The sequence below is a fragment of the Acytostelium subglobosum genome (genome assembly GCF_000787575.1).
Source record: "Acytostelium subglobosum LB1 DNA, scaffold: scaffold4, whole genome shotgun sequence".
Classification (NCBI taxonomy): Eukaryota; Evosea; class Eumycetozoa; order Acytosteliales; family Acytosteliaceae; genus Acytostelium; species Acytostelium subglobosum.
In genome coordinates, this window is record NW_012236528.1 from 24405 (window position 1) to 51525 (window position 27121).

The 27121-nt window shown below is 42.7% G+C and overlaps 12 protein-coding genes across 12 annotated transcripts; 6 read left to right on the forward strand and 6 right to left on the reverse strand.

The window, feature by feature from the left end:
- Window positions 1-424: 424 nt before the first annotated feature.
- SAMD00019534_021570 (hypothetical protein) lies at window positions 425-1465 on the forward strand (the record flags this gene model as incomplete). Its single annotated transcript, XM_012901455.1, has 1 exon — window positions 425-1465. One exon carries the CDS (start codon window positions 425-427, stop codon window positions 1463-1465), a length of 1041 nt encoding a protein of 346 aa, XP_012756909.1.
- A 355-nt stretch (window positions 1466-1820) lies between these two features.
- On the forward strand, window positions 1821-2764 carry SAMD00019534_021580 (hypothetical protein; the record flags this gene model as incomplete). Its single annotated transcript, XM_012901456.1, has 2 exons — window positions 1821-2060; window positions 2132-2764. 2 exons carry the CDS (start codon window positions 1821-1823, stop codon window positions 2762-2764), a joined length of 873 nt encoding a protein of 290 aa, XP_012756910.1.
- Window positions 2765-3330: 566 nt separating this feature from the next.
- SAMD00019534_021590 (hypothetical protein) lies at window positions 3331-3900 on the reverse strand (the record flags this gene model as incomplete). The annotated part of the gene is made up of 1 exon (XM_012901457.1): window positions 3331-3900. The coding sequence occupies one exon, from the start codon at window positions 3898-3900 to the stop codon at window positions 3331-3333; it is 570 nt and encodes a 189-aa protein (XP_012756911.1).
- A 993-nt stretch (window positions 3901-4893) lies between these two features.
- Window positions 4894-5646, reverse strand: SAMD00019534_021600 (hypothetical protein; the record flags this gene model as incomplete). The annotated part of the gene is made up of 1 exon (XM_012901458.1): window positions 4894-5646. The coding sequence occupies one exon, from the start codon at window positions 5644-5646 to the stop codon at window positions 4894-4896; it is 753 nt and encodes a 250-aa protein (XP_012756912.1).
- Window positions 5647-6028: 382 nt separating this feature from the next.
- SAMD00019534_021610 (hypothetical protein) lies at window positions 6029-7185 on the forward strand (the record flags this gene model as incomplete). Its single annotated transcript, XM_012901459.1, has 2 exons — window positions 6029-6175; window positions 6262-7185. The coding sequence occupies 2 exons, from the start codon at window positions 6029-6031 to the stop codon at window positions 7183-7185; spliced, it is 1071 nt and encodes a 356-aa protein (XP_012756913.1).
- A 188-nt stretch (window positions 7186-7373) lies between these two features.
- SAMD00019534_021620 (hypothetical protein) lies at window positions 7374-11137 on the reverse strand (the record flags this gene model as incomplete). Its single annotated transcript, XM_012901460.1, has 6 exons — window positions 7374-7621; window positions 7690-8615; window positions 8687-8994; window positions 9066-9446; window positions 9515-9815; window positions 9879-11137. The coding sequence occupies 6 exons, from the start codon at window positions 11135-11137 to the stop codon at window positions 7374-7376; spliced, it is 3423 nt and encodes a 1140-aa protein (XP_012756914.1).
- A 237-nt stretch (window positions 11138-11374) lies between these two features.
- SAMD00019534_021630 (hypothetical protein) lies at window positions 11375-14114 on the forward strand (the record flags this gene model as incomplete). Its single annotated transcript, XM_012901461.1, has 6 exons — window positions 11375-11602; window positions 11690-11795; window positions 11865-12257; window positions 12329-12850; window positions 12924-13891; window positions 13971-14114. 6 exons carry the CDS (start codon window positions 11375-11377, stop codon window positions 14112-14114), a joined length of 2361 nt encoding a protein of 786 aa, XP_012756915.1.
- An 859-nt stretch (window positions 14115-14973) lies between these two features.
- On the reverse strand, window positions 14974-15433 carry SAMD00019534_021640 (hypothetical protein; the record flags this gene model as incomplete). The annotated part of the gene is made up of 2 exons (XM_012901462.1): window positions 14974-15219; window positions 15338-15433. The coding sequence occupies 2 exons, from the start codon at window positions 15431-15433 to the stop codon at window positions 14974-14976; spliced, it is 342 nt and encodes a 113-aa protein (XP_012756916.1).
- Window positions 15434-16115: 682 nt separating this feature from the next.
- SAMD00019534_021650 (hypothetical protein) lies at window positions 16116-17523 on the forward strand (the record flags this gene model as incomplete). Its single annotated transcript, XM_012901463.1, has 5 exons — window positions 16116-16268; window positions 16352-16541; window positions 16611-16854; window positions 16925-17179; window positions 17277-17523. The coding sequence occupies 5 exons, from the start codon at window positions 16116-16118 to the stop codon at window positions 17521-17523; spliced, it is 1089 nt and encodes a 362-aa protein (XP_012756917.1).
- A 102-nt stretch (window positions 17524-17625) lies between these two features.
- On the reverse strand, window positions 17626-20028 carry SAMD00019534_021660 (hypothetical protein; the record flags this gene model as incomplete). The annotated part of the gene is made up of 5 exons (XM_012901464.1): window positions 17626-18712; window positions 18773-18976; window positions 19049-19368; window positions 19432-19681; window positions 19757-20028. 5 exons carry the CDS (start codon window positions 20026-20028, stop codon window positions 17626-17628), a joined length of 2133 nt encoding a protein of 710 aa, XP_012756918.1.
- Window positions 20029-22678: 2650 nt separating this feature from the next.
- Window positions 22679-25246, reverse strand: SAMD00019534_021670 (hypothetical protein; the record flags this gene model as incomplete). Its single annotated transcript, XM_012901465.1, has 8 exons — window positions 22679-22788; window positions 22860-23275; window positions 23353-23869; window positions 23943-24053; window positions 24124-24203; window positions 24503-24634; window positions 24717-24823; window positions 24898-25246. Coding segments are annotated over 8 exons (1822 nt in total), but the record flags the coding sequence as incomplete, so codon positions are not given.
- Window positions 25247-25533: 287 nt separating this feature from the next.
- Window positions 25534-27091, forward strand: SAMD00019534_021680 (hypothetical protein; the record flags this gene model as incomplete). Its single annotated transcript, XM_012901466.1, has 3 exons — window positions 25534-25745; window positions 25818-26594; window positions 26656-27091. The coding sequence occupies 3 exons, from the start codon at window positions 25534-25536 to the stop codon at window positions 27089-27091; spliced, it is 1425 nt and encodes a 474-aa protein (XP_012756920.1).
- Window positions 27092-27121: the final 30 nt, after the last annotated feature.

Consider the following 27121-nt stretch of genomic DNA (forward strand, 5'->3'; position numbering starts at 1 on the left):
TGTAGGTAGCTATATATATAATTGTTGTTTATGGAGTATTTGATAGATTATACTTTTTGTATCATAAGATAATTTAATTTAATATATATTCAATATTATGCTATCGTATAAAGTTTCCCTTATATCGGTCATCCTTTTTCTATTCATATCTATTTCATATGCAACGTTTACATATAAATATGTTGCAGCTTGGTATAAGCCAGGTATAAAGTCAAAATGGTCTTGCTTCGAGAACCTAAGAACTGGCGAGAAACCTTATACATTATCCCCATCATCTTCAACAAGAGTACCTGGTATTTACCTACACTTCCAAAGGGATAAGGAGTTCCTGATCAACGATGGAGACCCTACAAGATGCAAAAGAGCGGACATTGCCAAGTTGGTGGCCATTGGTCAATCAAGCAGTGATATTTACGATCGGATTATGGACCATGTCTCAAATGTAGGTTCCGGCTCAAAGATTGTGAACGCTGCAAAGTACCGGAACACAGACATCGTTTGCTACTATACGCTTCCGGGTCTACCAGAGTTGCGAACGAGGAACAGGAACAAGGCGGAGGTGGATGTGGACCGTGATACGTTCGAATTGGAATCGGGCCTCCTTACCCAGTTTGCAACTGTACTAAATGACAAGGACTTCGGGGGAGTATCAACTAAAGACGGTGAAATATTGGGCGATAATCACTATCCTATTGATATTATGAAGACCTTCGAGGACAGCTTCAACCCAGAAACCATGCTGGACAAACTCTATAGCATTGTGTGGAAGCCAGCTAAAGGAGAGCCAGGGTTGGCATCGTATCCATACACTGAACCGAATCCCAAGGTCAATGTCCCGACCAAGGAAGAGGCTGACGACATGTTTAAAGACAAGAAGAGGAAGGAACCAGAGAAAGACGAGCCAACAACAACTACGACAACAACAACTACGACAACGACGAACACCAACGACAAGAAACCACCAACGAAGACCGTATCTGGCAAGATTGTCGAGGAGTGCCGTGACCCCGAGTCAACACCTACCCCTTCCAAAAAACCAAACTCCCTTGCAAATGGTTTGGGGGCTGCCGGTGGTGCAGGTCTTGGTGTGGCAGCTGCGACTGCAGTTGTAGTTGGTCAAATGGAAACCCAAGGAGTTACCGCTGTAGCAGGTGCTTCACCTGCTTATGCTACTGCTGGTAACGCGGGAGACCCTCCTGCAGGAGGTGGCACAACCAATGGCGCTGCCCCAGAACCAAGCACACAACAAGCAACAACCGCCCAACAAACAACAGGCACGGGTGCAGGGCCAGAAACCATGGAAGGTGAGGCTGATGGAGCAGATGTAGTTCCACGTAAGTCTTGGGGTGAAGAATTGAATGATGAAATCACGAATCCCATTGAGAGGGGTGCGAAAGGTGCATGGGACGCTGTTAGTAAACAGGTGGGAACAGTTTTGACAAAGGTGACTTTAAGGGGATTCTAAATAAACAGATTTCTTAATTTTAAATACACCGTAACGATTTGCATATCTTAAAGTGATACCTTAACACGACTTTAACACAGTCTGGCGATGATGTATTGGCACCAGGTTGGCTGGACTCGAACACACCTCCCGATCTCCAACCAAATCAGCTGAAGATCACACCACACATTGGCCAGGACGGAACTCCATCGATCATGTTCATTACACGTGGTCGCCGTGTTGCTATCCAACACTTCGCATACACTCGCAGAGCACTCACTAGTGTGCCACCGAACGCAACAAGGGTGCATTTAAGGGTCAAACCGCATACGCTACGTCCTTGATCCAACGTGACAGCTCCCATAAATTCGGACCAATGTCAATCGCATCGGCGCTCATCATGGTCAAGTCTGCTGCTGAATGTAAACAACGTTTACTCGAGTATGGCAATGCACTGGCACAGAGCGAGTCCATCCCAAAGGAACTCAATGTCCCACTGGTACTCACCAAAGACCAAACTGTCACTGAGGAACACACACATGCGATCGTCATCGACCTTCTATACTCATTGTTAGAACAAGCTAAACCATCAGCCAGAGTGACTGCTCTCAAGGAAGTGTGTGATAACCAAGACTCACACAGTGACAGCAATGACGATGATATATTCCCATCCAGTCCTTCTGACAGACCACATGTTGGAGCCAATACAACCACTACCATCAAAGAGACACCGAGATCAATGAAGTCACCGAGCCATTGAGTCCAGAGGTGAGACTCACAACACAAGTGGATGTTGATGCAATCGTGGATGATGAGGGTGAGGAGGAGGAGGACTCGAAGAAGACGATGCCGATCGAACCTATATATGTCAAGAAGGAACCTAACAGCGATGACAACATGGATTCGTCTGGTGACTGGGTCGATCCACCAAAGCAGAAGAATAAGCTAACAAGGTTATCACGCATGCCATCGCCAACACCAACCGACGACACTGTTGCCAAAGAGACACAGCAAACAACAACACCAAAGCCACAATCGGATGGAGATGAAGATGAAGACGATGTCGACGACCGGGATGACATTGATAAAGAACTGGATAAGATGTCCCGTGAGGACCTCGTCAAGATGCTCAAGATGAAGGGTGGTTCTAAAGCGATTGCGAGATATGATATGGTAGTGGGTGATAGCGAAGACACCGACAAGGACAAGACAGACAAGAAGAGAAAGCGCAATGGTTCACCATCACAACATGTGAAGAAACAGAAGGGGACGAGCAAGGCGGTGAAGACCAACACCACCGACAGTGACAAGGACTCTTAGATAAACAAACTTCTACTCTTTTATTGTGTAAACTTGACGAATGCATACCCTATAGCTATACCAACAACAGCAGCACCAACCAATTGGATTTCATGGCGTCTATAGAATGGTTCCTGGTCGGTTTGTTGTTGTTGTACCACAACCACAGCCTTATCATTGGTTATTGGCGGATCGGTAGTGGTAGTAAACACACTCTCTGCCTTTATGGCATGCTGTACAGACTGTTTCTTTGTTCGCCTGGGTTGAGTGGCTGAGACTGTTGGTGTCGTCGATGATACCTGTTGTTTAGGGGCTTTGATTGTTGTTGACACTCTGTTCACCTTGATCTTACTCATATCAACATTTATCCTTGTGGCTAGAGGTGTTGGTGTCGACGGTTCTGGTACCTGTTCCAATACAATGTCAAGGGCATTATTGTCATCGATGTCATCGGTGTCCTTGATGTTGATGGTTTCGTTGTCATCCATTATGTGTGTATATATGGTATGTTGTTGTGTGGAGGTGTTAATGATTCCACAATGACACGAGTGATGGTCCTCTGTATACATTGAGATTATTACTGACCTTCACTCGAACCCATCAAGCATATCGTAGTCGAGGTCATCATCCGCCTGCACTGAACCATTACCACGACCAAAGTATGTCCTCCCTGTCACCTTGTCCAAGATCCTCTTCCTGAGCTTGCGTTTGCTTTCGCTCTCGAGTACGACGTACCAACCTGGGCAGACGTCAGTCGATGGGAAGTATCCATTGACCCGATCAAAGGCTGGTGCACCCATCTGTGAGTGATGCCACCAAGTGAGCTCCTTTGATGTCATGTCATCCTCGCGGGTTACAATGTCCGATATTCTAGTGTTGGGTGCGTAATGTGCCACACTCTTCTTACAGTAGTCATCATCCTTGAACTCGTACATAAAGCACGTGTCTCTGTACGACCACATGTACACGTGATCATAATCCTCTCCACGACGTTTCCTTGGTCCACAACATCTACATTGGTCAACTTCATTGTTCATCATGTACTCGACAAGTCGCTCCCAATGTCCATCTATCGCCCTGGCTCGATCACCACCACGAACCATACTCCAGTATACTGTCATCTCTGGCATCTCCATCAGTTCCATGATCTTGAACATTAAAAAGTTGATGCTGATGATATTCCTACGTGCACCATTGTTGTTGAAAGTTGGACATTTTGAAAAGGCAGCACCAACCTCCTGCATCCTCCATCTTACTTCCTTCACTGCGTCTGGTTGCGTTGTGTCCAATGTGCCACTCCATAACTGCCTTGACAAGGGTGTGAGAGTCGAGCATCGACAGTAATGTTGTCTTGGAGGTGGATGACCATCAGGTTGTCTCGGATGGTTGTAAGGGTGGTTGAGGTGGGTCCTACATCGCTTACATGCGGGAGCTTGGTCGTCTGATCTATCATAGCCCCATCGTGATTCGTAATGCATCAATCTATAAACAATCTGTATCGACTTCTCCATGTAGCGGGCCAGAGACTCGAGAGGTTTGTTTGTCTTGTATGATCTATATCTGTAACCCAACTCCTCTGTTATGACCGTGTTATGAATTATCTTTGCAACATCGCCAGCAGTGAGGCGTCTTGCAGCTTTGATAATATCTCCTCTTTTGCGGCTGCCTTCGCAGTAGAGTTGGATGAAAGTCTCTGCCAGACACTCAAACAACTGTTGGGGAATCGCCGGATCACACAAAGTGAAACTAGCAATACGCTCATTAAGATGAAAGCCACGAACATAAGTTCCTTTTGTAAGGTGTGCCACCTCGACCTCGATGGTTGGTTGATATATGTCGAGGTTTCTGTTGTTGTTGTTCAAAACCAATGTCGGGGAACCTAGAGCGTAAGAATTCAAGTCTATGTTCGTCTGTTGTCGATTAATCGTTGTAGTTTCTAATGTCATCAGAAGTGAAAGTATTATCATGTAGATTGATAAACGGCCAATACTGTTGCACATGTCGATTAGATTGTGTCTCATCCAAGCCATCATTCATTCGTATTAGCTCGTTGAGTAAGTATAATGTATTATTTGTATTTGTATTTGTAGTTGTATGTATATGTAGAGTGAAAATGAAGAATGAATGTTGTGGTTCATCAGACACTGTTTTTATCTTGTCCAATCCATCACCTGTCTATAATTTGCAATCAGTTGGAGTGGTACAGCATCATTGTTCATACGGACGTCTTCACGCAGGACAACTTGTTGTGTTCCATCATCGACCTCGGTGAACGTTTCGTACATCATCTTCATCAATTTCATGACCACGGAGTCGATGTCAGAGAGATCCTCGGCTTCGTAGACTACGGTGGTCCGTCTTGTTGCCCGGGAGATCTGATCACATATCTGTTGTGCTTTGGCATCATCCATACCCGAGTACTTCGAATCGAGTGCTTTCAAGTCACTTGGAGAGAACTCCCTACTATACCTCACTAGGAAGTCGATGATAAGGTCCTCTTTGGAAATGGACCGTGTGTATGAACCACGTGAAGGATTGGCAAGGAACCCTGAGCAATAGAGAACAAGTGCGTCAAACACCTTTGGGTACTCCAGTAGACCAAGACAGAGCGTGCGCACGGCATTGGTTTTGTTCGCTGTCTGATGCTGTGTGCTCTCATCACCACCACCTGTAGCAGGGTACCGCAGGTCGACATACTCTCTGAATGCCTGGATGACTCTATCGACTCGGAGGCTTAGGGTCTGTCCATTCCGTGGCCAGATAAGTCTTCCACTCTCTGATGCGTAGACGCCACCATTGACGATACACCAAACAAAGAACCTGGTGACGTAACGCTCACCTAGCTGGTTGTCAGCACGTCGGTAAATCTGTGATGATTTAACATCCGGATTGAGTTCGGCCATGAGCTCCCTTGTGTCCTCATACTGGTCGGTGTGATTGTTGCGTGGAACCTCACCACCAAGCCCGAACTTGGTGTAGTTGAGTTGTGATAGTAGACATGTAAACACCTCTACATCAAACCCATCATCACCGTTACCCGATTGACACGCCTTTGCCAACTCACTGAAGTTCTAGGTTCTGTGACCGATTTTGATCAACATCGGGGCAAAAAACCCCCGACACTCGGAGTCCACTCCAAAACAATTGAATCAATTGTTTTCACTCAAGAGTGATGGGTCATCCCAAAACTATCACTGGGCCTATCGGAGGATGTAACTTATTATTAACTTTGTAGCAATACAACATTTATAACAACATACATAAATACACACTCAAATAAGAAGAATGGGAAACGTCTGTGGTAAACAAGAGATGGGTACTGAAGAGGACATAAAATCCAATCAGAACATCAACACTATGCTTAAGCAAGCCAGACTACGATTGGATAGTGAGATCAAGTTGTTGTTGTTGGGTGCTGGTGAGTCTGGCAAGGTATGTATGGTGACTGCAGTGGAGATGGAATATATGTATATATTATAGATCTCTAACAACAACAACAACAATAACAACAACAACAGAGTACAATTGCAAAGCAGATGAAGATTCTTCATTTGAATGGATTTACACAGGAGGAGAAATCATCTTATAAGACCATAATATATAATAATACAGTGGGATCAATGCGAGTGTTGGTCAATGCCGCTGAGGAGCTCAAGATTGGTATCAGTGAGAGCAACAAAGAGGCTGCCTCTAGGATCGCTAATGACCTTGGCGAGCACTTTAATGGAGTGATCACACCGGATCTGGCAAGAGACATCAAAAACCTGTGGTCGGATCCGGGCATCCAGACAGCCTTTAGCCGCTCCTCAGAGTTCCAGCTTAATGACTCGGCCGCCTACTACTTTGATGCCATTGAGCGCATTTCCAAACCCGACTACCTCCCATCTGAGGGTGACGTATTGCGCTCACGTACAAAGACCACTGGTATCATCGAGACAGAGTTTCAAGTGCAAGGCACTGCTTTCCGCATGGTGGACGTGGGTGGCCAGCGATCAGAGCGTAAGAAGTGGATGCACTGCTTCCAAGAGGTCACTGCGGTGATCTTCTGTGTGGCTCTTAGTGAGTACGATCTTAAGCTCTATGAGGATGACACAACAAACCGTATGCAAGAGTCACTCAAGTTGTTCAAAGAGATTTGCAACACCAAGTGGTTCTCAGAGACGGCCATGATCCTGTTCTTGAACAAGAGTGACCTGTTTGCAGAGAAGATCACCAAGTCTCCCTTGACCATCTGTTTCAAAGAGTACAGTGGTGCCTCCACCTACGAGTCCTGTAGTGACTACATCAAACACCAGTTCCTGAACCAGAATGAGAACCCCAAGAAGCATATCTACCCTCATCTGACGTGTGCGACCAATACCTCCAACATCTCCCATGTGTTTAACAGTGTTAAGGACATCGTTTTGAAGGATGCCCTGGAGACAGCAGGCATGTCCTTTTAAGAGGCAGCATCTTAGTGATTCGGTCAATCTCTCCTCTCTCTCTCTCTCTCTCTATCTCTCTCTTAGAGATAGGCAATGTATAATAATAGTTATTAAATTCTACTACCTAGGTGGTAGCTGACTTAAGTGAATGGTACGTGGATGGATGACTCATTTGTTTATTATTATCACCATCAATCAATCTATGATCATACAAGAACTATCTTCTCTATTATTGTTTTGGTGTTATCCATTCCGCTGTGATTGGACTCGACAAAGATAGTAAGCTGACTTAACTTGTTGTGAATGCCACCACCAATTGTTTGCAGTGGAGATACCAAGCCACACTCTGATTGATCCTTCACCTCTAGTGTTAGGTTTGGTTTCATGCTGCTGGCACTGCTGAAATCAATTGCTGTCTGATTAAAGAAGACCTTCACATTCTTTGGCATTGTCTCTGTGGTGAGATATGTATGTATTGGTTAGAATGTTGTTGTCTATCTATCTTGAGGCCATCATTATTACCTTTAGAAACAGTTGAAATCAACTTGATTCCACTGAGCCTGGTGGGCTGCGAGAAGCTGATGTGGACGATCATCTGTTGGTCGTCATCAGAGACGAGTCGTATCTCCTTGTTGACCGATATGATATTGGACAGTACCTGGCTAAGTGTGGATGATATCTTGCTATCGATGCCAAGAGTGAAACAATTATTGATATCCAATGAACTCATCAAAGTCTCCAATGTAGTTCCAACTGATTGCTTCTCTCGCCACTCCAAAAATAGCTCTTGCTCTTTGGAGATGACGACCTCAGTTGGCAGTGTCGAGGTGGGTGGGTTGAACATCAGCTGTGTCGTTGGCAAGGCATGGAAGCTATCTGGTGTTGTTGGCTCCAGGGTGAAGAAGCGACGGTGAGGCCATAGCAGGTCAATCTTCTCAAGTGGCTTGTATATCGACTCGATTTCGATACGATGCTCACCAGGAGTTCTGGTCATTGTCTGTTGCATTGTCAGCTCTACAAACTTTGCTTGATCGATGTTTGTATGATCGTGGTGTACCAAAAGCTCCTGTCCAAACTGGTTACGTGCTCTTTCACTGTCACTCAGTTGAGTGGCAATGATCGGACCACAAAGCTCAGTCAGTTGTGCCGTGTTGATAAAGTCCAAAAGTACCACACCCTTCCAACTGACATCCTCGCCATTAGAGTCGATCCTAAAGTTCTCTACGAACTGCCTGGCAATTGGAGAGGACTCCATGATTGAGGCGATGGACTTTGGAAGCAACCTAGAGCTATGTAGTGGTAGTACGCTGAGCAAATGGATAAATGGCTCCAATGGTTTTCCATAGTCGAGCTTGATGCATTGAGAGTTGGTCTCTGTTGTCGATAGTTTGGCTACATACTTGGCCAGATCTGTAGCCAATGGAGCGTAATGGTAAGGATAGTACCAGCTATTAAAAAATAAAGGGTTAGTGGGGATGAAGGTTGTGAATACAATACTAGTATGACTAAGAATACATACCCCCAAGCAGGACATCCTTCTACGTAGTATCTCAGTACCCATGTCAAACCTTGCAAGTAGGCAGCGCACATTTCATCAATGGTCTGATCCAATTGGTTAGTGGTGGCACCAATCTTGAGTTTGTAGTAGTTGATCTCTCCATCGAGATTCCTTCTGACAGGCTCGAGAAAGTGATCACTGTCCTGTCCCATCTTTTGCTCTAACCTGATGATCTCCTTCTTGTGCATCTTCTCCAGCTTCTCTGGAAACTCAACGCTCTCCCATTTTGCAATCATCGACAGCAGCTTACTGAGTGAGTCAAAGTTGATCTGATTGGAGCCATGTTAATTAGTATAAGTCAATGACTGGCTGTGTATGTGGTGGTGATTGAGATAGTTACATGTTGACCATTGGTGATGTAGTCAAAGTGACCAGTCTCTGCAAGGGAAGAGCTCATCCAGTGTCGATACCAGTTTAGCATCAACTCAATAGAGCCCTCTTTGATCTTCAACATTGGAATGTTTGGTATAAAGTCGTTACCAAGCAGCATGCACATCATTGTGAAGTCATTGATCAGCCGGTCAAAGTTGATGGCCTGCTTTGCTTCCTCTGACAGACCCGACAGTAGAGTGTACCTAAAGTAATCCTTGAGGTAGTCCAAGTTGACAAAGTCAAACTGATCGTCACTCTTTGGATTGGATGAGCCATAGGATGTCTTGTGTTGTGATTTGCCAAACTCCAAGTACTTCTGGATTGCCTTGTCCAAATCCCAATCGGATATCTATAAGAAGCATGTATATGTATTAGAGATGAGACTTAGATATGACGGGTATGACTATGTATACATACACCGAGGTAGAAGTATGCAGAGTCCAACGTTGTTCCTGGATCGGACAATGTTAGGAATTGGTTGACAGTGGCCAGCTTTTGGAGTTTCCTATCCTCCTTAAGCTTCTGCTCCGCCAGTGGGTCAGTGGCAATGGTAGTAGGGGATGTTGGTGCGACATCATTCCTCTTTGATGTACTATCCTTCTGAGGCTTTTGCAATCTTGACCTCTTTACCATCAATGCTGAACCAAAGAAATCTGCCCCATTGAGTGCCAATGCCTTCTTTGCAGACTCCTCATCCTTGAACTTGATAACGGCATACCTAAGTGTATTATTAATATTAGTATATTGATATATCGATCATTCATGCACACCTAAAACATACTTTAGAGGTCTTTCCTTTGGTGCTGGAATGAACAATAGCTCCTCTATTGGTCCGCAAGATGAAAAGAACGCTCTCACATCAAATAATAGAGCTCTGGTGTCAAGGTTGGGAATGAAGATGGAGGTCTTGGATAGTGATGCATCGTCCTCCTCGATAGTATCTGATACAGGAGGTGTAGGAGGTGACTCTGACTGCTGTTTCTCTGGTGCTACATTGTGAATGGACAACTTCTGGTCATTAAAGAAGTAGTTGGCTCCACGTGATGTGATGTAGGTGGTGGACTCGGTGTCGACAAACTGGATGTGTGCTGTCACTGTAGGTTTCTTTGTGAGCGCTTTCTCCAACCGCACTGACTGAACCTCGCCATGGTATGAGAGCATTGACGTGAGTGCCTGTTCGTCCACCTGTATGGGCAGATTCCTAATGGTGATCTTGTTGGACTTCTCAAATTGTATCAACCTTTTCTTTGCCAACGCCGACTGACATTCGTAGGATGCATGACCAGGCTCTTTGCAAGTGCCACACGAGGTCAGACTAGAGAGATCACGCAGAACAAAGAAGTGTCGCAGGTGTGTGGACAGTCCGAGGAAGATGAGATCGGCGTCCATTCCATAGAAGAGGTGTGAGGTGTCCTGTGGCCATAGCTTGGTGTTTTTGCGGATAAAGTCCATGATCTTGTGCTCACCTTCGCCAGGCACAGTAGAGTCAGAGACGATGATGGTCAGATCAGAGTATCGCTTAGCAATGGTGGAGGCATAGTGCTGCATCCACTCGTTAACTCTGGTCATGAACTCGGTGGAGGGCGAGATACAGTTTGGATCAAACACATTTTCGAGGTCGACTGGGGCATCGGTTGCTGGTCGTTTGGAAAGGGCATCCTTTACATCCTTTGCTGAGCGGAAACGACGTTTCCTCTGCTCGATTGCCTTGGCACGTGGGGGTACACCATCGATGGCAATGTATAGTACGTTTGTTGGATTTGCAGTGTTGATGATGTCATCCAACCTCTTGAACAGTCCGACTCTGACTGATTCGTCCGTGACGATCTTTGTAAGCATTGTTGGATCAGCATTGCTATGTGTTGAGTTATGAATCACTCCATTCATATCGATATATAGGTTGTTGAATCTCAACTTCTTTTTGTTGTTGTTATTGTTGTTGTTGTTGTTGTCATTATTGTCACAGTCATTGATATAGTTTGAACAAACTATCTTTGGGTACTTCTCCACCAACCATTTGTAGAATGAGGGAACTCCCATATCTCTTTGTTTGAAATATTGTAATTATATGAATACATTATTACACCAACTCTCTGATCCTTTTATTATGAAGGTGTCAACAGAGCTTCAAGTTTCTGATTTTTTTATTTAATTTATCTTTATCTGTTCGCTTTTTTTGATTGAAGACCAATTAAGTTTGGCGCCACTTTGCAAAGTCAAGTTATCTTTACCAGTAATGATAATAGGTGAGAGCTGGTCTAACAAATAACAGGCTCTATGATACCAATGCTTCAACATACTCTGTCTTCAACATCAACTACATCATCAGTCAATGGTGTCACGTCAACCTCTATACAAACCAACACCTTGGCATCGTCACAGTCTTCACCAGTGACCAATTGCATAAGAGTGGTATGTCGCTTTAGACCAATCACAGAACCAGAGGTCAAGCGTAACGAGCACTCCATCATTCAGTTCCTAGACAATCAGTCATTCGTTATAAAGGTAAGAAGGTGCAACATTGTTGTTGGCAAAACAACATGAACTGTTATTGACTCACAATAATCCCAACAACAACAACAACAACAACAGCAACAGAGCAACAGTACACCACAACAATATACCTTTGATAGGACATTCAATACTGATGAGGATCAATCTGTTGTATTCCATGATGTAGCCATTCCCATAGTTCAAGGTGAGTGAATACATCACTGCGAAACAAGTATTGTTGTTGGACTAACAATCTTTATTACACCATCAACAGACTTTTTGGATGGCTACAATGGAACTATATTGGCGTATGGACAGACAGCATCAGGAAAGACCTATACAATATATGGTGAACCCTCTAAAGATGATACACAACAGGACAACAATGGTATTATACCTCGTATAATCGAGGAGATATTCACAGGAATTGCGAGGATGAGACAGAAGAACAATGAGTTGGCCTTTGTTCTAAAGATGTCCTGTGTTGAACTGTACATGGAGAAGATCAACGATCTCTATAATGTGTCGGGCACCAACCTACCGATCAGAGAGCATCCAGACAAAGGAATCTACGTGGAAGGCGTATGTGAGAAGGTGATACAATGTCCTGATGACGCCTTCTCCTTTCTGAATCTTGCCAACAACAATAGAGCTGTTGCTGCCACCAGTATGTTTATGTGATCATCATCATCATTGACTTGGATGCTGTTACTCGTACTAACTTTATTCTTCACCCAGAGATGTCACAGGCAAGTTCAAGAAGTCATTCCATTCTGATGATTGAGCTGTCACAACAGAACTTATTGGATCTCAGCTCAAAGAAGTCGAAACTCTTCCTGGTTGATCTGGCGGGATCTGAGCGTGCATCAAAGACTGGCGCTGAGGGTGAACGCATGCAGGAGGCCAAGACCATCAATCTGTCATTGACCAATCTTGGCACTGTAATCAACTCGCTCACCAACTCGAACAAGACACATGTGCCTTACAGAAATAGTAAGCTGACACGTGTTCTGCAAGAGTCATTGGGTGGTAACTCAAAGACTACATTGATCATTGCTTGCTCACCGAGCAATGGCAATGAGAGCGAGACTGTGTCCACTATCCAATTTGGATTGCGCGCAAAGAACATCACCAACAAGCCAAAGATCAACAAGGAGGTCACTGTCATCGAGTTGAAACAACTGTTGGAAAAAGCAAACATACGTATCAAAGAGTTGGATGAGCTTGTTGAGCTTCTAAACTCACAACTTGAGTCTCAAAGTAAGTTACTCTCTCTCTCTCTCTCTCTCTCTCGCTTTGATCCACTAACATTACCTCTTGGACCAATCTATAGAGCAAGACATTGAGACATTGGAGAGGGAGAAGCAAGATGCTCTTCTAAATTCAAGCGTTAGTCAACAACAAGATGGTCCATCACTAACTTGCAACAAGAAGGTCAAGCGTGAGATATTGCCTCACGTGGCACCGACAGTAACTGCAGTCAGACGTTTGAAAAGAGTGTTCAAGCCCAACCCTCCACCTATGAGCGTCAATGACCTAGAATCCCCACGACCTACCACGGACGACGAGGACCGGAGCTCAGATAGGGCACCCAGAGAGGTGGAGAGCGATGACGATCACAGCAGCTTGAGCAGGAGCAGTAGCAACAGTAGCAATCTACACAGGCAACTTGACGAGAAGGACGACCAGGCAATGGAGTCACAGCTTGTACCTGACCACACAGTGACTGCACCCGATCACATTACACACGTACTCGACTCAATGCGCAATGAGGCAAAGGAAGATACAACACCCAAAAAGATACCACTGAATACCACAGAGTCTGATGAGCCAACACCTCCAATATCACCTCGATCACTGCCCCTACACTCGCCTCCATCATTGTCAAACTCTATCACCAACCTCAACTTATTACCAATGCTTTCCACCACAGAAACACAATCACTGGTGCCAATCATGAATGACTCTTCACTGGATAACATTGATACACAACAACAACAGCAGCAGCAATATCATCACGATCATCTGGTAGAATCATATGACTATCAAAGTGTCAACAGCAACTTTATCCAAGAGATTGAAGAACAGCCACAGGCTCCACCTCGCTCCCCCATCTTCAAACGAACAAAGGCCACAGAGATCAAAGCAGTTACACCTCCACCTCCAATCGATACTCGACCCTCTACTCCTCCATCCTCCCCAGCGCCAATACATACACAAGACTCAACCAGACAAACCAAACCCCAACAACAACAACAACAGCAACAAACAACCCGTGGTGTATCCAACAACAACATCCTTGTATATATTATATCAATCATACTCATCACCACTTTGCTTGTGACAGCAAGCATGTATATCAACACTTCACAAATATCAGATTCTCAGCGCCTTCAAGAACATCTATCCAAGCTTGGGCTTGCCGCCCAGGACCAACATTTGTTCAATATTGGCGATCTTACAAACCTTCGCAAGGCGTACAAAGCATCGCTACTTAAATAGTAAGGACAAGCACAACACCTGATAATAACAATCAACACTAACAACCTGATCGATCAGTCATCCAGACAAGAACTTAAAATGTCCAGAATGTCCAACCATTATTAGTGAGATACAAAACTCTTATCAAGCACTCTATCTACACTATACGAGTAACTATCCCATCCTAGGATCAGTCCATCCAATCCACTACCTACCTACCTACCAACCTACCAACCATCTAATATCACCATCCACCAACAGATCCTTCACTATTCCAACAGCTTGTTGACTTGATACCACTAAGGATTTCATACAAGATGGACAATAATCACAACAGCCACCAACACCACCAGAGAGAGGATGAGGATCAGCTGCTGCGTTTAAAGGAGCTGCAAGAAAGAGTCGACAAGGAAACCAGAGGTCTGGAGCAGGAACGCTCTTTATTCAAGGTTGTCCGAGAGCAGAGTGAGACTGAAATCAAACAGCAAGAGGAGATATTACGGATGCAGCAAATGCGGTTGGAAAGTGACAAAGCTGCACTCGAAGAGCAAAGGATTGCTCTTGAGAAGAAGCAAGAGATGTTGATTCAATTCGAGTCTGAACTATTATCAACCGCTGCATCCGCAACAAAACCAACAGCAGATGATCCTCTCTCTAAAGACATTGAACCAGAACCAATTCAACAACAACAACAAGAACAGGAGGGACAGGGACAAGAACAGAAGGTGGAACATGAACAATCCAATCACCAGTTGATAATTAAGGATGTCTCCCCACTTCCAATTAGACTTATTAAGCGCTTGGTCACGTGGCTGAAGAGTTGGTTTGGACAATAAACATAGACAAAAACATAAAGACATGTGTGCCATGTACTGATAGGTTTGTGCGTAAAACTAGTTTATTTAGTTGGTGGAAGGCTTGAAAGCTCTGACACCTGGTCTCTGTGGACGGGTACGGATCTTACGATCCTGGACCGAGCGGACACGGACGATGTGAGAGTGAATAGCACAAGAGATACAATATTGGGACTTGAGGTAAGTCTTTGGGAATTTGTACTTCTTCTCAGTGAAGAGACCCTGGTCAGAGATATCCTTGACAGCGGCATTCTCAACGATTGGGCGAATGTAGAATCTCTTGACTGCCTTGTCCTGTGATTGATAAAATCAATGATGAGGATGATGATGTTTGGTGGTGTCCAAAGTTAGAACTTTGTGATTGTTTGGTGATCTGTTTGTCACTCCTATATTTGATGCCAATCTGTCATACCTTTGGAACGCATCTAGCACAGTTGGTGCAACGGATGGCTCTGGTCAATCCACGACCGTGCTTAGCTCTTCCGTGATTACGTCTCTTCTGAGTCATTCTGATCTAGATGTGTTTATATTGTGTTGTGTGTGGATATTAGTACATGGTGTACTCAACATATGTTTTCATTGATAGATAATGTTGTCTCCTCCTCGTTGTGGTCTTTTGTTGTTGTCGTTGGTGTTGTTATTCGCTGTGGATGTGATGTTGACACAACAGAGTTACACCTCAGGCCCATGTTGTATGTTGATTCTGACTCGTCGCAACCATGGTTGTATAATAGGATTCTTTTTGCAACAAATCGTCAATTGATTACTGTTATGAAGCTGTTGCTGATATCTGTTGTGTCATCTCGTTTGTTCCAAATGTTTTGCTCGCAATGATCATCACTGTATAACCTATGACAGCATATTATTGCTGATGTCTGTCCTATTGCTAACATTGTCGTCAAAGATAATGGCCAAATTCACTTACAACGATCGTATATGTCCTTAAGAGTGTACCCTTGGACTGTGAACACTGTGAGATCAAAGTAGTGGTTGGTCCAGGCAGGATTCTGGACCTCGGGAAGAACACATTGAACTTTATAAAAAATCAAAATAAATCATATGAATTGGTGGTGATAAAAAACCCGGGCATTTATTTCTGTCACAATTACGCTTCACGGACTCTCGTTTGAGTGGGTGCTAGTTCAACAGGCTGATCAATCACAACATCAAACAATCACAATAGCATATAGATGGATATAAGCGAGCAGTTCTTTGAGCTTGCCAACAAGAAAAGTGTAATCAGTGGGCACCATGACAAGAGGAAGGCAGCACAAAAGAAACTGTTCAGAGACAAACCTCTTAGGGATAAGAACGATGTCATCCTTAAGGCTGCTATCAAGATTGTAAGGCATTGGATATTGACAATGGGAAGAGGGAGAGGTCATAATGACCCATTCATCTGACAATAATATCAATATCCTTCCAGCTTCACAATGTCGACTTACTCCAGGCATTCTTGAATGAGAATAGAGAAGCCTATGTCGACACATCCAAGCATGTGTCAACAAGGTCATCAGCAATGACCGACGAGCAACGCGATCTTATCGATAGCAAGTCATTGGAACTGATAGAGATGTGCAATGGCAATCTTAATGAGTTGGATAAAGTTATCCAGGGTAAATATTTGATGTCTTATCTTATGGATTGATCATTTACACTTACATCATCATCACGCCAATCAATAGAGAGACATAGGAACAATCCACCACCAAAGAGAACATATAGTGACAATGGTGATGATGATGATATGTCCATATTGAGAGATGACCCAGACAATATGTTTGTTCGAAGAATAGATCAATTCGATAGCAGAGTATATATGTATTTTAATATATTGGATCAATTGAAGGAGCATCTACATCATGTGTCAGAGAACTTTAAGAAGCAACGTTCATTCAGACTGTCTTCAAAGGCCAGGGAGACAGAAAGGTAATCATAACACGAGTATACGTATTAGTCAGAAAAGGCTCTAACATTGCATAATTATTGTTTGACACAGATTCTACTCCAGTCTGGAAGCATCTAGCAGGGCAAAGCTGAAAGATACTCAGTCTACAACAGCAGCAGCAGCTACTGCTTCTGGTGACAGAAGTATCAAGTCAAGTGGAGGAATCTCAGCTCTCATTGGTGAGGAGGACAGCAGTGAACAACAAGTATTCAGAGAATTGGATTTGGATGAAGAGCAAACTATTATATACGAACAACAGAACGCACTGTTAATTAATGAATTGAACACTCTGTCAGACCAAATGGTGTATGTATTGGTTGGATGAGGAGGAGGAGGAGGAGGAGGAGGTAGTTGATAGTTCACATGTCTAATGCATCAATCAAATACCCAACAAACAACATAGTGTCATTGAAAGACAAATAGAGGAGTTGACACAGTTATTCGATGAGATCACTCCTCACATCATGGCACAGAGGGAAACAATAGATACGATATATTCAACCAATGTGGATGCCACCAATTACATTGAGCGAGCCAACAACCAAATGCAAGAGGCAACAAAGAAGTCATTCGATTTCAGGATCATGGTACTCATATTCCTCATCACTCTCTCAATTGCACTGCTCTTTCTCAATTGGTATCAAGATTAATCATCATTATCATCATCATTATCAGAACACTCGATTTATAAACATGTACATAGTTGTTATTTAATGATTTATACAAATAGATGAAAGCCTTGTTGATACCATTTAGACATAGTCGTTGTCGTCGGAATCTTTTCTGTTGTACTTGGTAGTGTCTTTCATTGGACTGAGGAAGATCTGTGAATCAAAGTAGGACTGCTGGAGGTCATTGATGCAGTTGGTAGATACGTTGTCCAAGTTGAATCTGCCAGAGGATCGGACACTGTTGTCATTGGAGTGAGCAGAGTTGTAGACCAAGTTCAGCAACTCTGGTGATATGATTCTAGAGTCCTCAATGTTGTCAAGGTATGCTGAGCGATAGGAGGGTTCCTTTCCTCTGCCTCCATTGAAAATGACGCTATTCTGAGATTGCTGCTCTTGCTGTTGCTCCTGTTGTTCCTGTTGTTGCTGCTGCTGGAGGGCAGTGCCAATGTAGCTGTTGAGCTCCTCCAACACATCGTGATCAGGAATATGCCATTCTGGATTGGCAATCTTAAAGTTGACGACCGATCTCTCAACCTTGTCTTGCTTGTTGTGGCTGTTGTGGTCGGTTTCTGAGAATGAACGAACCATGCCGCTCTTGTTGGCTTGGTTCAGAGTGTTGCCATAGCGTGAGAGGTTTGTGAAGGTACCAAACATGCAGATCTTGCCAACGCCCTCAAGGTTGACAGTGTACATTGCGATGAACTCCAGGATGGCCAAGGATGAGTTTGGCAGGGAGAACAGGAGTATGAATGGGGCAAAGATCACAGAGGAGACCTCGCGCAAGAAGTCCACAATACGATATTCAAAGAGCTTAAGGAATCTGTTGCGAACAGTGTAGGTATGTGTTCGACCACTCCAACTCTTTGGGATGTAATGGGTGTACTTGACAACCTTGATCATGTGCTTTGCGGGATTGAACACCTCGTTCTCCTCGGGGATGAGAGATCTGCAGATAGCCAGTGCAGTTCCAAAGATTCCAACGTACCAAATGGGCGTGCGTCCAAATAGGTCAAAGCTGAATAGGAAATCGTCGTTGATCACTCCAAACACCAGGAACACTGCAAGGATTGATCCAAGTACGAATGATATAAATTTGGCAAATATAGAAAGAAGTTCTGATGAGAAGCTGTCAACATATTTGTTGGCATGTGGATAGCTCAGATTCAGTCTGAAACGAGTGATGTGTTAGTATTCTTATGTATGTGGTAATTAATGCATCTAGACATACCTAATATTGAAAAGGTGTGGAAGCTCATTGAACTCTCTAAACTTCCACTTGGCCAAGGGAGACCATTCACGACTGCCCAACGAGCCAGGTTTGTTCTTAAACTCCTCAGCATACTTAAAGAAGTAGTAGATGAGAAGGAAGAAGAAAATGAATGGCGATGCAAACAATCCAACCAGACCAATCATTCTGAATCTCCTTGTAAGACTATTGTGTTGTGTTGATTGGTTAGTGATTGACCCAGATAGATATTATAAGAATTTAAAACAAGTTACATACCCTCTGGCCAGTCTATCTCTTTGAGTTGGATCGAAATATTCCTCCTTTACAACACCATTGGCATCGAAAATGTGATTGTAGAGAACGTACATGATACTCCATTCAAGAGTCTTGGTGATGAACTTGTACTGTCTCAGGAATGGGAAGGGAATTGAGAGGTCAAAGATCTTCCTGTCGATCATTCCAATGATGTAGTTCTCTTTCCTCATGATTCTGTTGGCAATATCCAGTGCACTCATATTCTGTTTGACCAGACAGAGTCTAGGAACACCAACAAGTTTGGTTGCAATCTTACTCCATTCAATAGTTTGTATGTCCTCCTGTTTGTGTTACAAGTATATGAGTATGACAATGTCTATTTGTATGCTGCAGTGTCAACATACCTCTGTGATGCGCAATACGTCATGATAGAACCTTTTGACCTCAAAGATGGATCTGAGTTCAACGAGGAATCTAAAGAATTTCATGAGCCAATATGAACAGAATAATATCAAGAAGATGATCAACCAAGATGGTACGCTCCTTGAAAAGTCCACAACCTCGTTGATTGACTTGCTATCGGCAAACAGTACTTTGTAGTAGTCGACAAATGACACTAGGAATGTAAAGAATGTAACAACGAATAATGATGTGCTAAAGTAATAATAATATGATTAGTTAGTAAACCTTGGTTTGATTGTAGATATTGATTATTATTATTACACATACAATAGTTCAAAGAAATGATCGAATAGAATACAGTAAAAGCCTTTGGCAACATAATAATTGTAGACGTTGGTGAGAAACTCGTCTAGATTGTGAATGGCTGGCATTGATGGGTTGGAGTTCTCAAGGAATGATTCATTGTCGTCGACAGCGTTCGATGAGGTTGCTCGGTCCTGTCGATGATGCTGCTGCGGTTGTTGAGTCATGTCTTCGAGAGGGAAGTAGTCGCCACCCTTCCACTCATCGCGTTGAGCAGACGATCTCTTTTGCTTCATAAAGTAATTGTTATTTCACGCACTCTCTCTCTCTCTCTCTCTCTCTCTCTTCTCTCTTGTATGTCTAATATTATTATTATTATTATAGTTATTTATATTAATACTATGTGTAATAGATAAATAGTTATTTGTATGTGTGTATGTATGTGTATTTAGTGTTCAAGTGATGGTGTGGTTGCACTTCTGTGGGAGTCAAGTCAAACTCTCTTACTTTTCTCCGTTTTTGAGATGAACAAATTAATTAATTAATTTAATTAAATGATCTAAACTTGGTTTTTCACTTATCTGAATTACAACAACTTGATAGTTCAATTAGATAATAAATAAATAAAAACAAGTAGATGTTGGATAATATATTTATAAATTATATATAATTTATATATTTATGATAAAATTATCCATTAGTGTCTCAACAACAATAAAACGAACACACTCCATTGTTTGAAAAGTTTGTCTAGAAACAACAACAAACAGAGAGAAAGAGAGGAGTTAGGCTGTATATACATGTGGTCTAGTGTCATATCCCAACAGAGGAAAGGGCAGTGAAGATGTTTAGCTTATTACCTTTAATGGTGGTAGAGTACATCATTAGACTATCGTTGAACCTAAGGGTATTGACCAATCGTCCTTCAAGAGAGTTTAGACAACAACAACAACAACAGAACTACAATATGCTCATCAACTCAATCAACATCGCCTCTGTCTGCAAGCAGTGGTTTGATATTGCACACCATAGCATTTACATTCTAGAGTTGAATCCATATGTATTATATCAGTTCAGAAAGCAACATTACCTACATACTGTTGTTGACAATACTAGTAATCCCTGTAACAACAACATCAATAATAATAATAATAATAATAATAATAATAATAATAATAGCAAAGACAACAGACTATTACATCTTTTCATAAAGGAGTTCGACACAGATCAGCTAATAGCCATCTTGGATCGATTCCCTTCAGTCAAGAGTGTTCACCTATCATTCTTTCACTTTGTTCGCTCAACATACTCTAGTCGATCAACATCACTTGCTCTCAATGACAATGATGGACACACACTATCTTCCTTAGATCACATCAATAATCAAGATGATGATGATCATGTTGATGATGAACCAAAAATGAACATTACTACAACCATCCACAATCATCATCATAACAATGTTGTCATTGACAACATAGTCAAGGACAATCAGTTGGTATCAATATCCCATCTAGAGATAGTGTCATGCGCCAACTTTAGACCTATAGGCATTGTAAACTACCTCCTCAACTCCACACACCTCAAGACCTTGATCATTGATCATTGTAACCTGCGCGACTCTGACTGCTCACTGATAGTACACACGATCAGATCCTCACCCTGTCTTCGCTCTCTGAGTCTGCGTCGTAATATGGTTCAAGACGAGGGTGCAAGAGCAGTGGCACAGCTAATCAAAGACAACAAGATGATACAGGAGATATTCCTATCCAACAATATGATAATGCACAATGGGGCCAATCACTTGTCTGTTGCACTTCAAACCAACACGACACTTCGACATCTCTCGCTGGACAACAATTTCCTCAGTATGGAGGCAGCTCTGTCACTCACTCAATGCTTTACAAGCAATCAAACACTCAAGTGTTTGGACATACGTGGCAACTACTTCCAATCCCGAGCACTGGCGGAGTTCATTTCCACACCGATCCCATCAAATGTCAGCCTCATTGTGGATGATGAACTCCAAAACCTATGTGTGAATATCATTACTACAACTGGAAGTTCTAGCAGTAGCAGTAGCAGTAACAGTAACAGCATCTACAACAGCCACCTGACCACACCAATGGTTAGCATAGACTCATTTCTATCATCCAAAAGTGTGGATGTATTTGAAAGGACAACAAAGAAAGCAAAGATATAAATGTATAATTTCCAACTCATGATTGATATCCTTTGCAAAACACGAGCAACCTATTAAAACATTGATTAGTTAATATATATATACATCAAAGTCAATCAAAGAATAGATACCTTGGATGTGTTGAGCTCATTGATTGATTGAAGTCTCCCCCAATCATGACCGAGCTTGGGATTGTTCCTGGGACCAACGGTTGATTGAATGAGTCGCCAAGGGTCAGGTACTGGACAGTGTGTGGAATGGCTCCAAGTGGGATCGGTTCATTTCCGTCGAGGTGAAGAGATGTTATTAAAGCTGGCGTGGCAGCAGTATGATCATTATCCTCTATGGGATATGAGCTGATGAGTGATTGTTGTAGCGCTCCACTGATGGGTAGGTTATAGTGTTCACATTCCAGTCGTAGTCTCCCCAGAAGGAATCTCTTCGTAGCGTTGACACATTATGAAAGTGTATGGAGTGTTTTAGTTGTGACCTGAACAGATGACAGGCCATCAACAAGCAGATGCGATCAATCTCGTCATTCACAAACGATACAATGTGGCGAGACCAGGGGAGGCAGTTGGAAGCCTGATGCTGTTGACATTACTACTTTATGTAAGTGTTATTGGAATATAATAACAAGACCAATAAGGTAATACTCCGAATGACTATGACCAATGTACAACACACAAACGAATGCTGAGAATATTACAAACCACTATCTCTCGAAACAAAAAATATAAATGTATATAACTCATTATTTATATGATGTTCGTTGTGAAAGGACCAGAGGCCAGGAGTAGATTGCGTCTGGAAAAGGTTAACATTGAATACTGGTGTCTGTTTGGTTGGATAGGTCTCCATCAACTCTGGTGATCTGGATGGTGACAGGGTGTTAAGGTTAACAAATGGTGAGGATTACTTACTGACAATACTGTGTAAACATACCTTCTCTGTTTTAGTCTAGACTTCTTGCTTGGGGTCTTGGTGGTGGTCGAGTCATCGTTGTTCAGTGATGTCTGAGAGCAAGCCTTGTTGACATCCCAAAGCCTCACTGTGCAGTCGGCCGATGCTGATGCCAGAATCGTGCTGTCCATGCTAAAGTCGAGCGAGTATACTGTCTTGGTGTGTCCGTCCATCTTCTTTATCTTCTTTCCACTGGCCAAGTCCCATAGAACCACGCTGGTGTCCTCACCAGCAGTGGCCAGATACTTGCCGTCTGGTGAAATGGAGACACTGTATATCGGTGCACGGTGTCCCATGAAAATACGAACACACTTGCCAGTGTTACACTCCCATAGACGTGCTGATTTGTCACTGGAGCCAGTGGCAAGATAGTTGATGTTTGGGTGGAATCTGACGCACTAGATCATGTTGATTATGATGATGATGGTGAGCTGGCAGTGTACAGGAGAGAGTCACCCTCACAAGAAAATCTTACATTAACGTCTGAAAGATGACCAGCAAAGATCCTCATTGGTGATATATAGTTGGTGCACCAGAGTCTTGCAGTCTTGTCATGTGATGCTGTTGCAAAGTAGTAGCCATAGGGACTGAATGACACGTCCCATATTGGATAGTTGTGTCCCTTGTAGGCCACTAGATTTGACATTGTTTCCATGCTCCAAAGACGAGCAGAGTTGTCCTCTGAGCAAGACAGGATGAACTGATTATCTGGACTCATTGAGCAACCATAGACTGGTCCACTGTGTCCAATGAACGTTCTAAAGTCAGAGTCCAATGCTGACGATCTCATTCTGTTATTTGGATCATCTCCTTCTAGAGGTGCTGCAGTCTTGTTCTTTGTAGAGGAGGATGATGAAGCCTCATCATCTTCCTCTGTCCTTGAAGACTCTCGCTTGCTTGCCAATTCTTTAAGGTTCCACAATCTGAGAGATGAGTCTGAGAATCCACCAACGACCAAGCTTGCATCCTTTGAAATCTCGACACTGTTCAGGCTGTGTTGTATCAATGATTGAGAGAGGACGTCAATATGTGATGGACTACTCATATTCATAGTATTGTACCTACCCTTGATATGTGTTGAAGAATGTGTAGCAACAAATCGATGGTAGAGAGGCAGCCGACAGTGACACACACTTGGCAATGTCATTTCCAAGCTCTGCTTCGAATGCATCGTTACTAGATGAGAATCAATGTTAGTTAAGTGGTCTACAATGATAATGATGACACAGAGGATAGTAGTAGTTACAATTTGGGCAAGGGAACATTTGACTTTGATCTGCTCTGTCGCTCCACCTCCTCTTTGGTCAACTTCTTTTTCTTTAGTTTCTGTTGTGAGGAGTCTCGAGTGTTAGTATTGATTGATCAGCTGAATCAATGATATGAAAGGATGTGGTAGTATTACCTTCTTCTCATCTTCAAACATTGCCTCGTCGTCCTCCTCCTGCTTGAATAGACCTGTAAAGATTGGCATTGAGTTGACGCCACTAGTATCAATCTCTGACTGACCCAATAGTGATTCGTCATCCACTGCTCCTGGTCTGGTGTTTGTAACTAACGTAGGTAGCGAACATTAATGTCAATTCGATAGTTCCATATCACCTGTTCGTATGTCATATCCTACCTTTGATGTTGAAGTATTGATTGATGATACTGATGATGAGAATGAACTTTGATTCATGAAGGAATGACATCAGCAGTTCGAATGAGTATGCACACATCTTAAGGTTCCAACTGTTGTTTCTGAATGTACTGGCCAACTATAATGTGATTGATGTAGTTAGTACGCACCCTTACAATATCAAGAGCAACCAAGTGCTGCTGATCACATTGTAAGCATACCTCATTCTCCTTTAGATGTTCATAGTTCCTGATTCCACGTAGTAACTTCAAGTCTTCGTCGTAGTAGTCTTCATGCTCTGGACCTAGTTTCTCCATCAGTTCAAATGCTATCAATGATTGTTGTGTCGTTCAGTCAGTCAGTCATATCAATCAAGACCAGTCAATGATGTAGTACACATACCTTGACTAGGATAACCTTTAGATATCAAATCGATATAGCAATGAACAAAGATGGGATAGAGGATAGAGAGGAACTCCTGCTTGTAGATGTCCAATGATTGATGAATCCAATTGCGTAGCTTGACATAGGACTCGAGATACTTTTGAGGGTTGAGATGCTCCTGTTGATTGTAGAACAGTAGGTACTGTGCGATGTTGCCTTTGTCTAGCTCGATGGCACTAGAGTCACTGCCCGTCGCTACAATGTTTGATTCCTGTCTAAATATAGCCTCACTGTTGGCATATCCTCTCTTTCGCATGTACTCCAACACTGCGAGGTCAATCTCCTTCTCTTCCTTATTCATCTCTATCTATCTCTATATATCTCTATCTCTATCTCTATCAAAAGTAAGTAGACTTGTGAACAACTTTGACAAGTGAACCTGCAACCGTTGTAATATAAATTTTGAAATACATCAATTATCAAGATATTGTTGGACGTCCTTCTAATGGATTTGTTTACACTAAGACAATCATTGATTGTTAGCATGTCACATAGCATGTATATATATAGATAACAACAACAATGACATTGATAAAACAAAACCAGAGAACGATATTGTTGTTCTTAGCAATGATGTTGATGGTTCTGGTTCACATGTCTAGTGCCACCGACAACATCAACACTAGAGTTGATAAGAATGATGTACAACAACACCATTCTACTGTCATTGACTTGGACGGCATCAAAGAGAAGTTGTCAAGACAACAGAGGAAAAGGACATACCAAATCGAGCAGTTCACTTCAAATCACTCTTTGATCGTTGAACAGCTCGTGAAAAGGAACATGGTGGAGAATAAGAAAGCAAGGTACGACTACCACAACCACATTGGAAGCTGACCTCTAAGTCTTACATCGTACTAACATCCACCTTGCTCCAGCAACTACCATTTCAAATGGGGATGGTCATGGAATTCATTGTTTGTGGCTAATGAACATCAGATCGTCAATCACTTCCCAAACTATGATGAGATTGGAACAAAGAGTGGACTGACTACCAATCTCAACAGACTCTATCGTCGCAGTGCTGACAAGATTGTCAGACAACACATTGAGACATTCTTTCCAAGATCCTATCTACTCAGCAATCAAAGTGAGAGGGACAGCTTCCTTCTTGACTTTTACAGACCAACAACATCGCAACAACAATGCTCCACCTCCACTAACACTCAATCATTGTTGTCCAATAATGACGATGATGTACACTTTCAATCAATGGACATGTCGTCGACCTATGTTTACGCACCTCAACCACATATTGATGGAACCAACAACATTTGGATTGCCAAACCATCCAGCATGGCCAGAGGCGTAGGAATCAAGATATTCAACGATGCCAATCAACTACTCCAGTATACCAAAGAGCATGAACATCAGTTCATCGCCCAGAAGTATGTGGAGAGTCCTCTGCTCGTGATGAATCGCAAGTTTGACATACGTCAATTTGTATTGGTCACCAGTCTCAATCCATTGACCGTCTTCCTCTATCGTGATTGCTACCTACGATTCTGTAGTGTACAATACTCTACTGCCAACATCCATGATCGGTTCGCTCATCTCACCAACCATCAAGTACAGAAGGAGTACAAAGGTGATCATGATATTGAAATTCCACACAATCAATGGTCATTGGAAACATTCAAGAGTTATCTTAAGAAGTAGGTTTGTTGATTTATATACTTCTAATACTCATACTAACCTACTCATTCCACACGATAGCAATAATCATGATAGAGATATCTGGAATGACATGATATATGATAAGATCAAATCATTGGTTATAACTACATTGATGTCTTGGCCATCAGAAGGTCATAGGAATAATAGTTTCGAATTGTTAGGATTCGATATCATGTTGACTGATCATTATCAGCCACTATTGATAGAGGTCAATAGTAATCCTGGATTACATCTTGTGACTGATGTAGTTAAATCACATCATCCAAGAGCAATCAATGACATGTTCAAGGTGATCATGGACAACAAAGATCAATGGTACTCTGCTGCTGACATCAATGACCATGATAGGAAACAACAACTGTTTGGTGATTGGGATCCAATCCATGTCGGTCATCACGATGAGAATCTAAAGACCATTCAAACAAAGTCAAAAGCAAAGTTCAAATCACTCAATGTCCAGACTGTATCCAAGTAGGACATCTAATTAGACAAAGAACTGTTATTG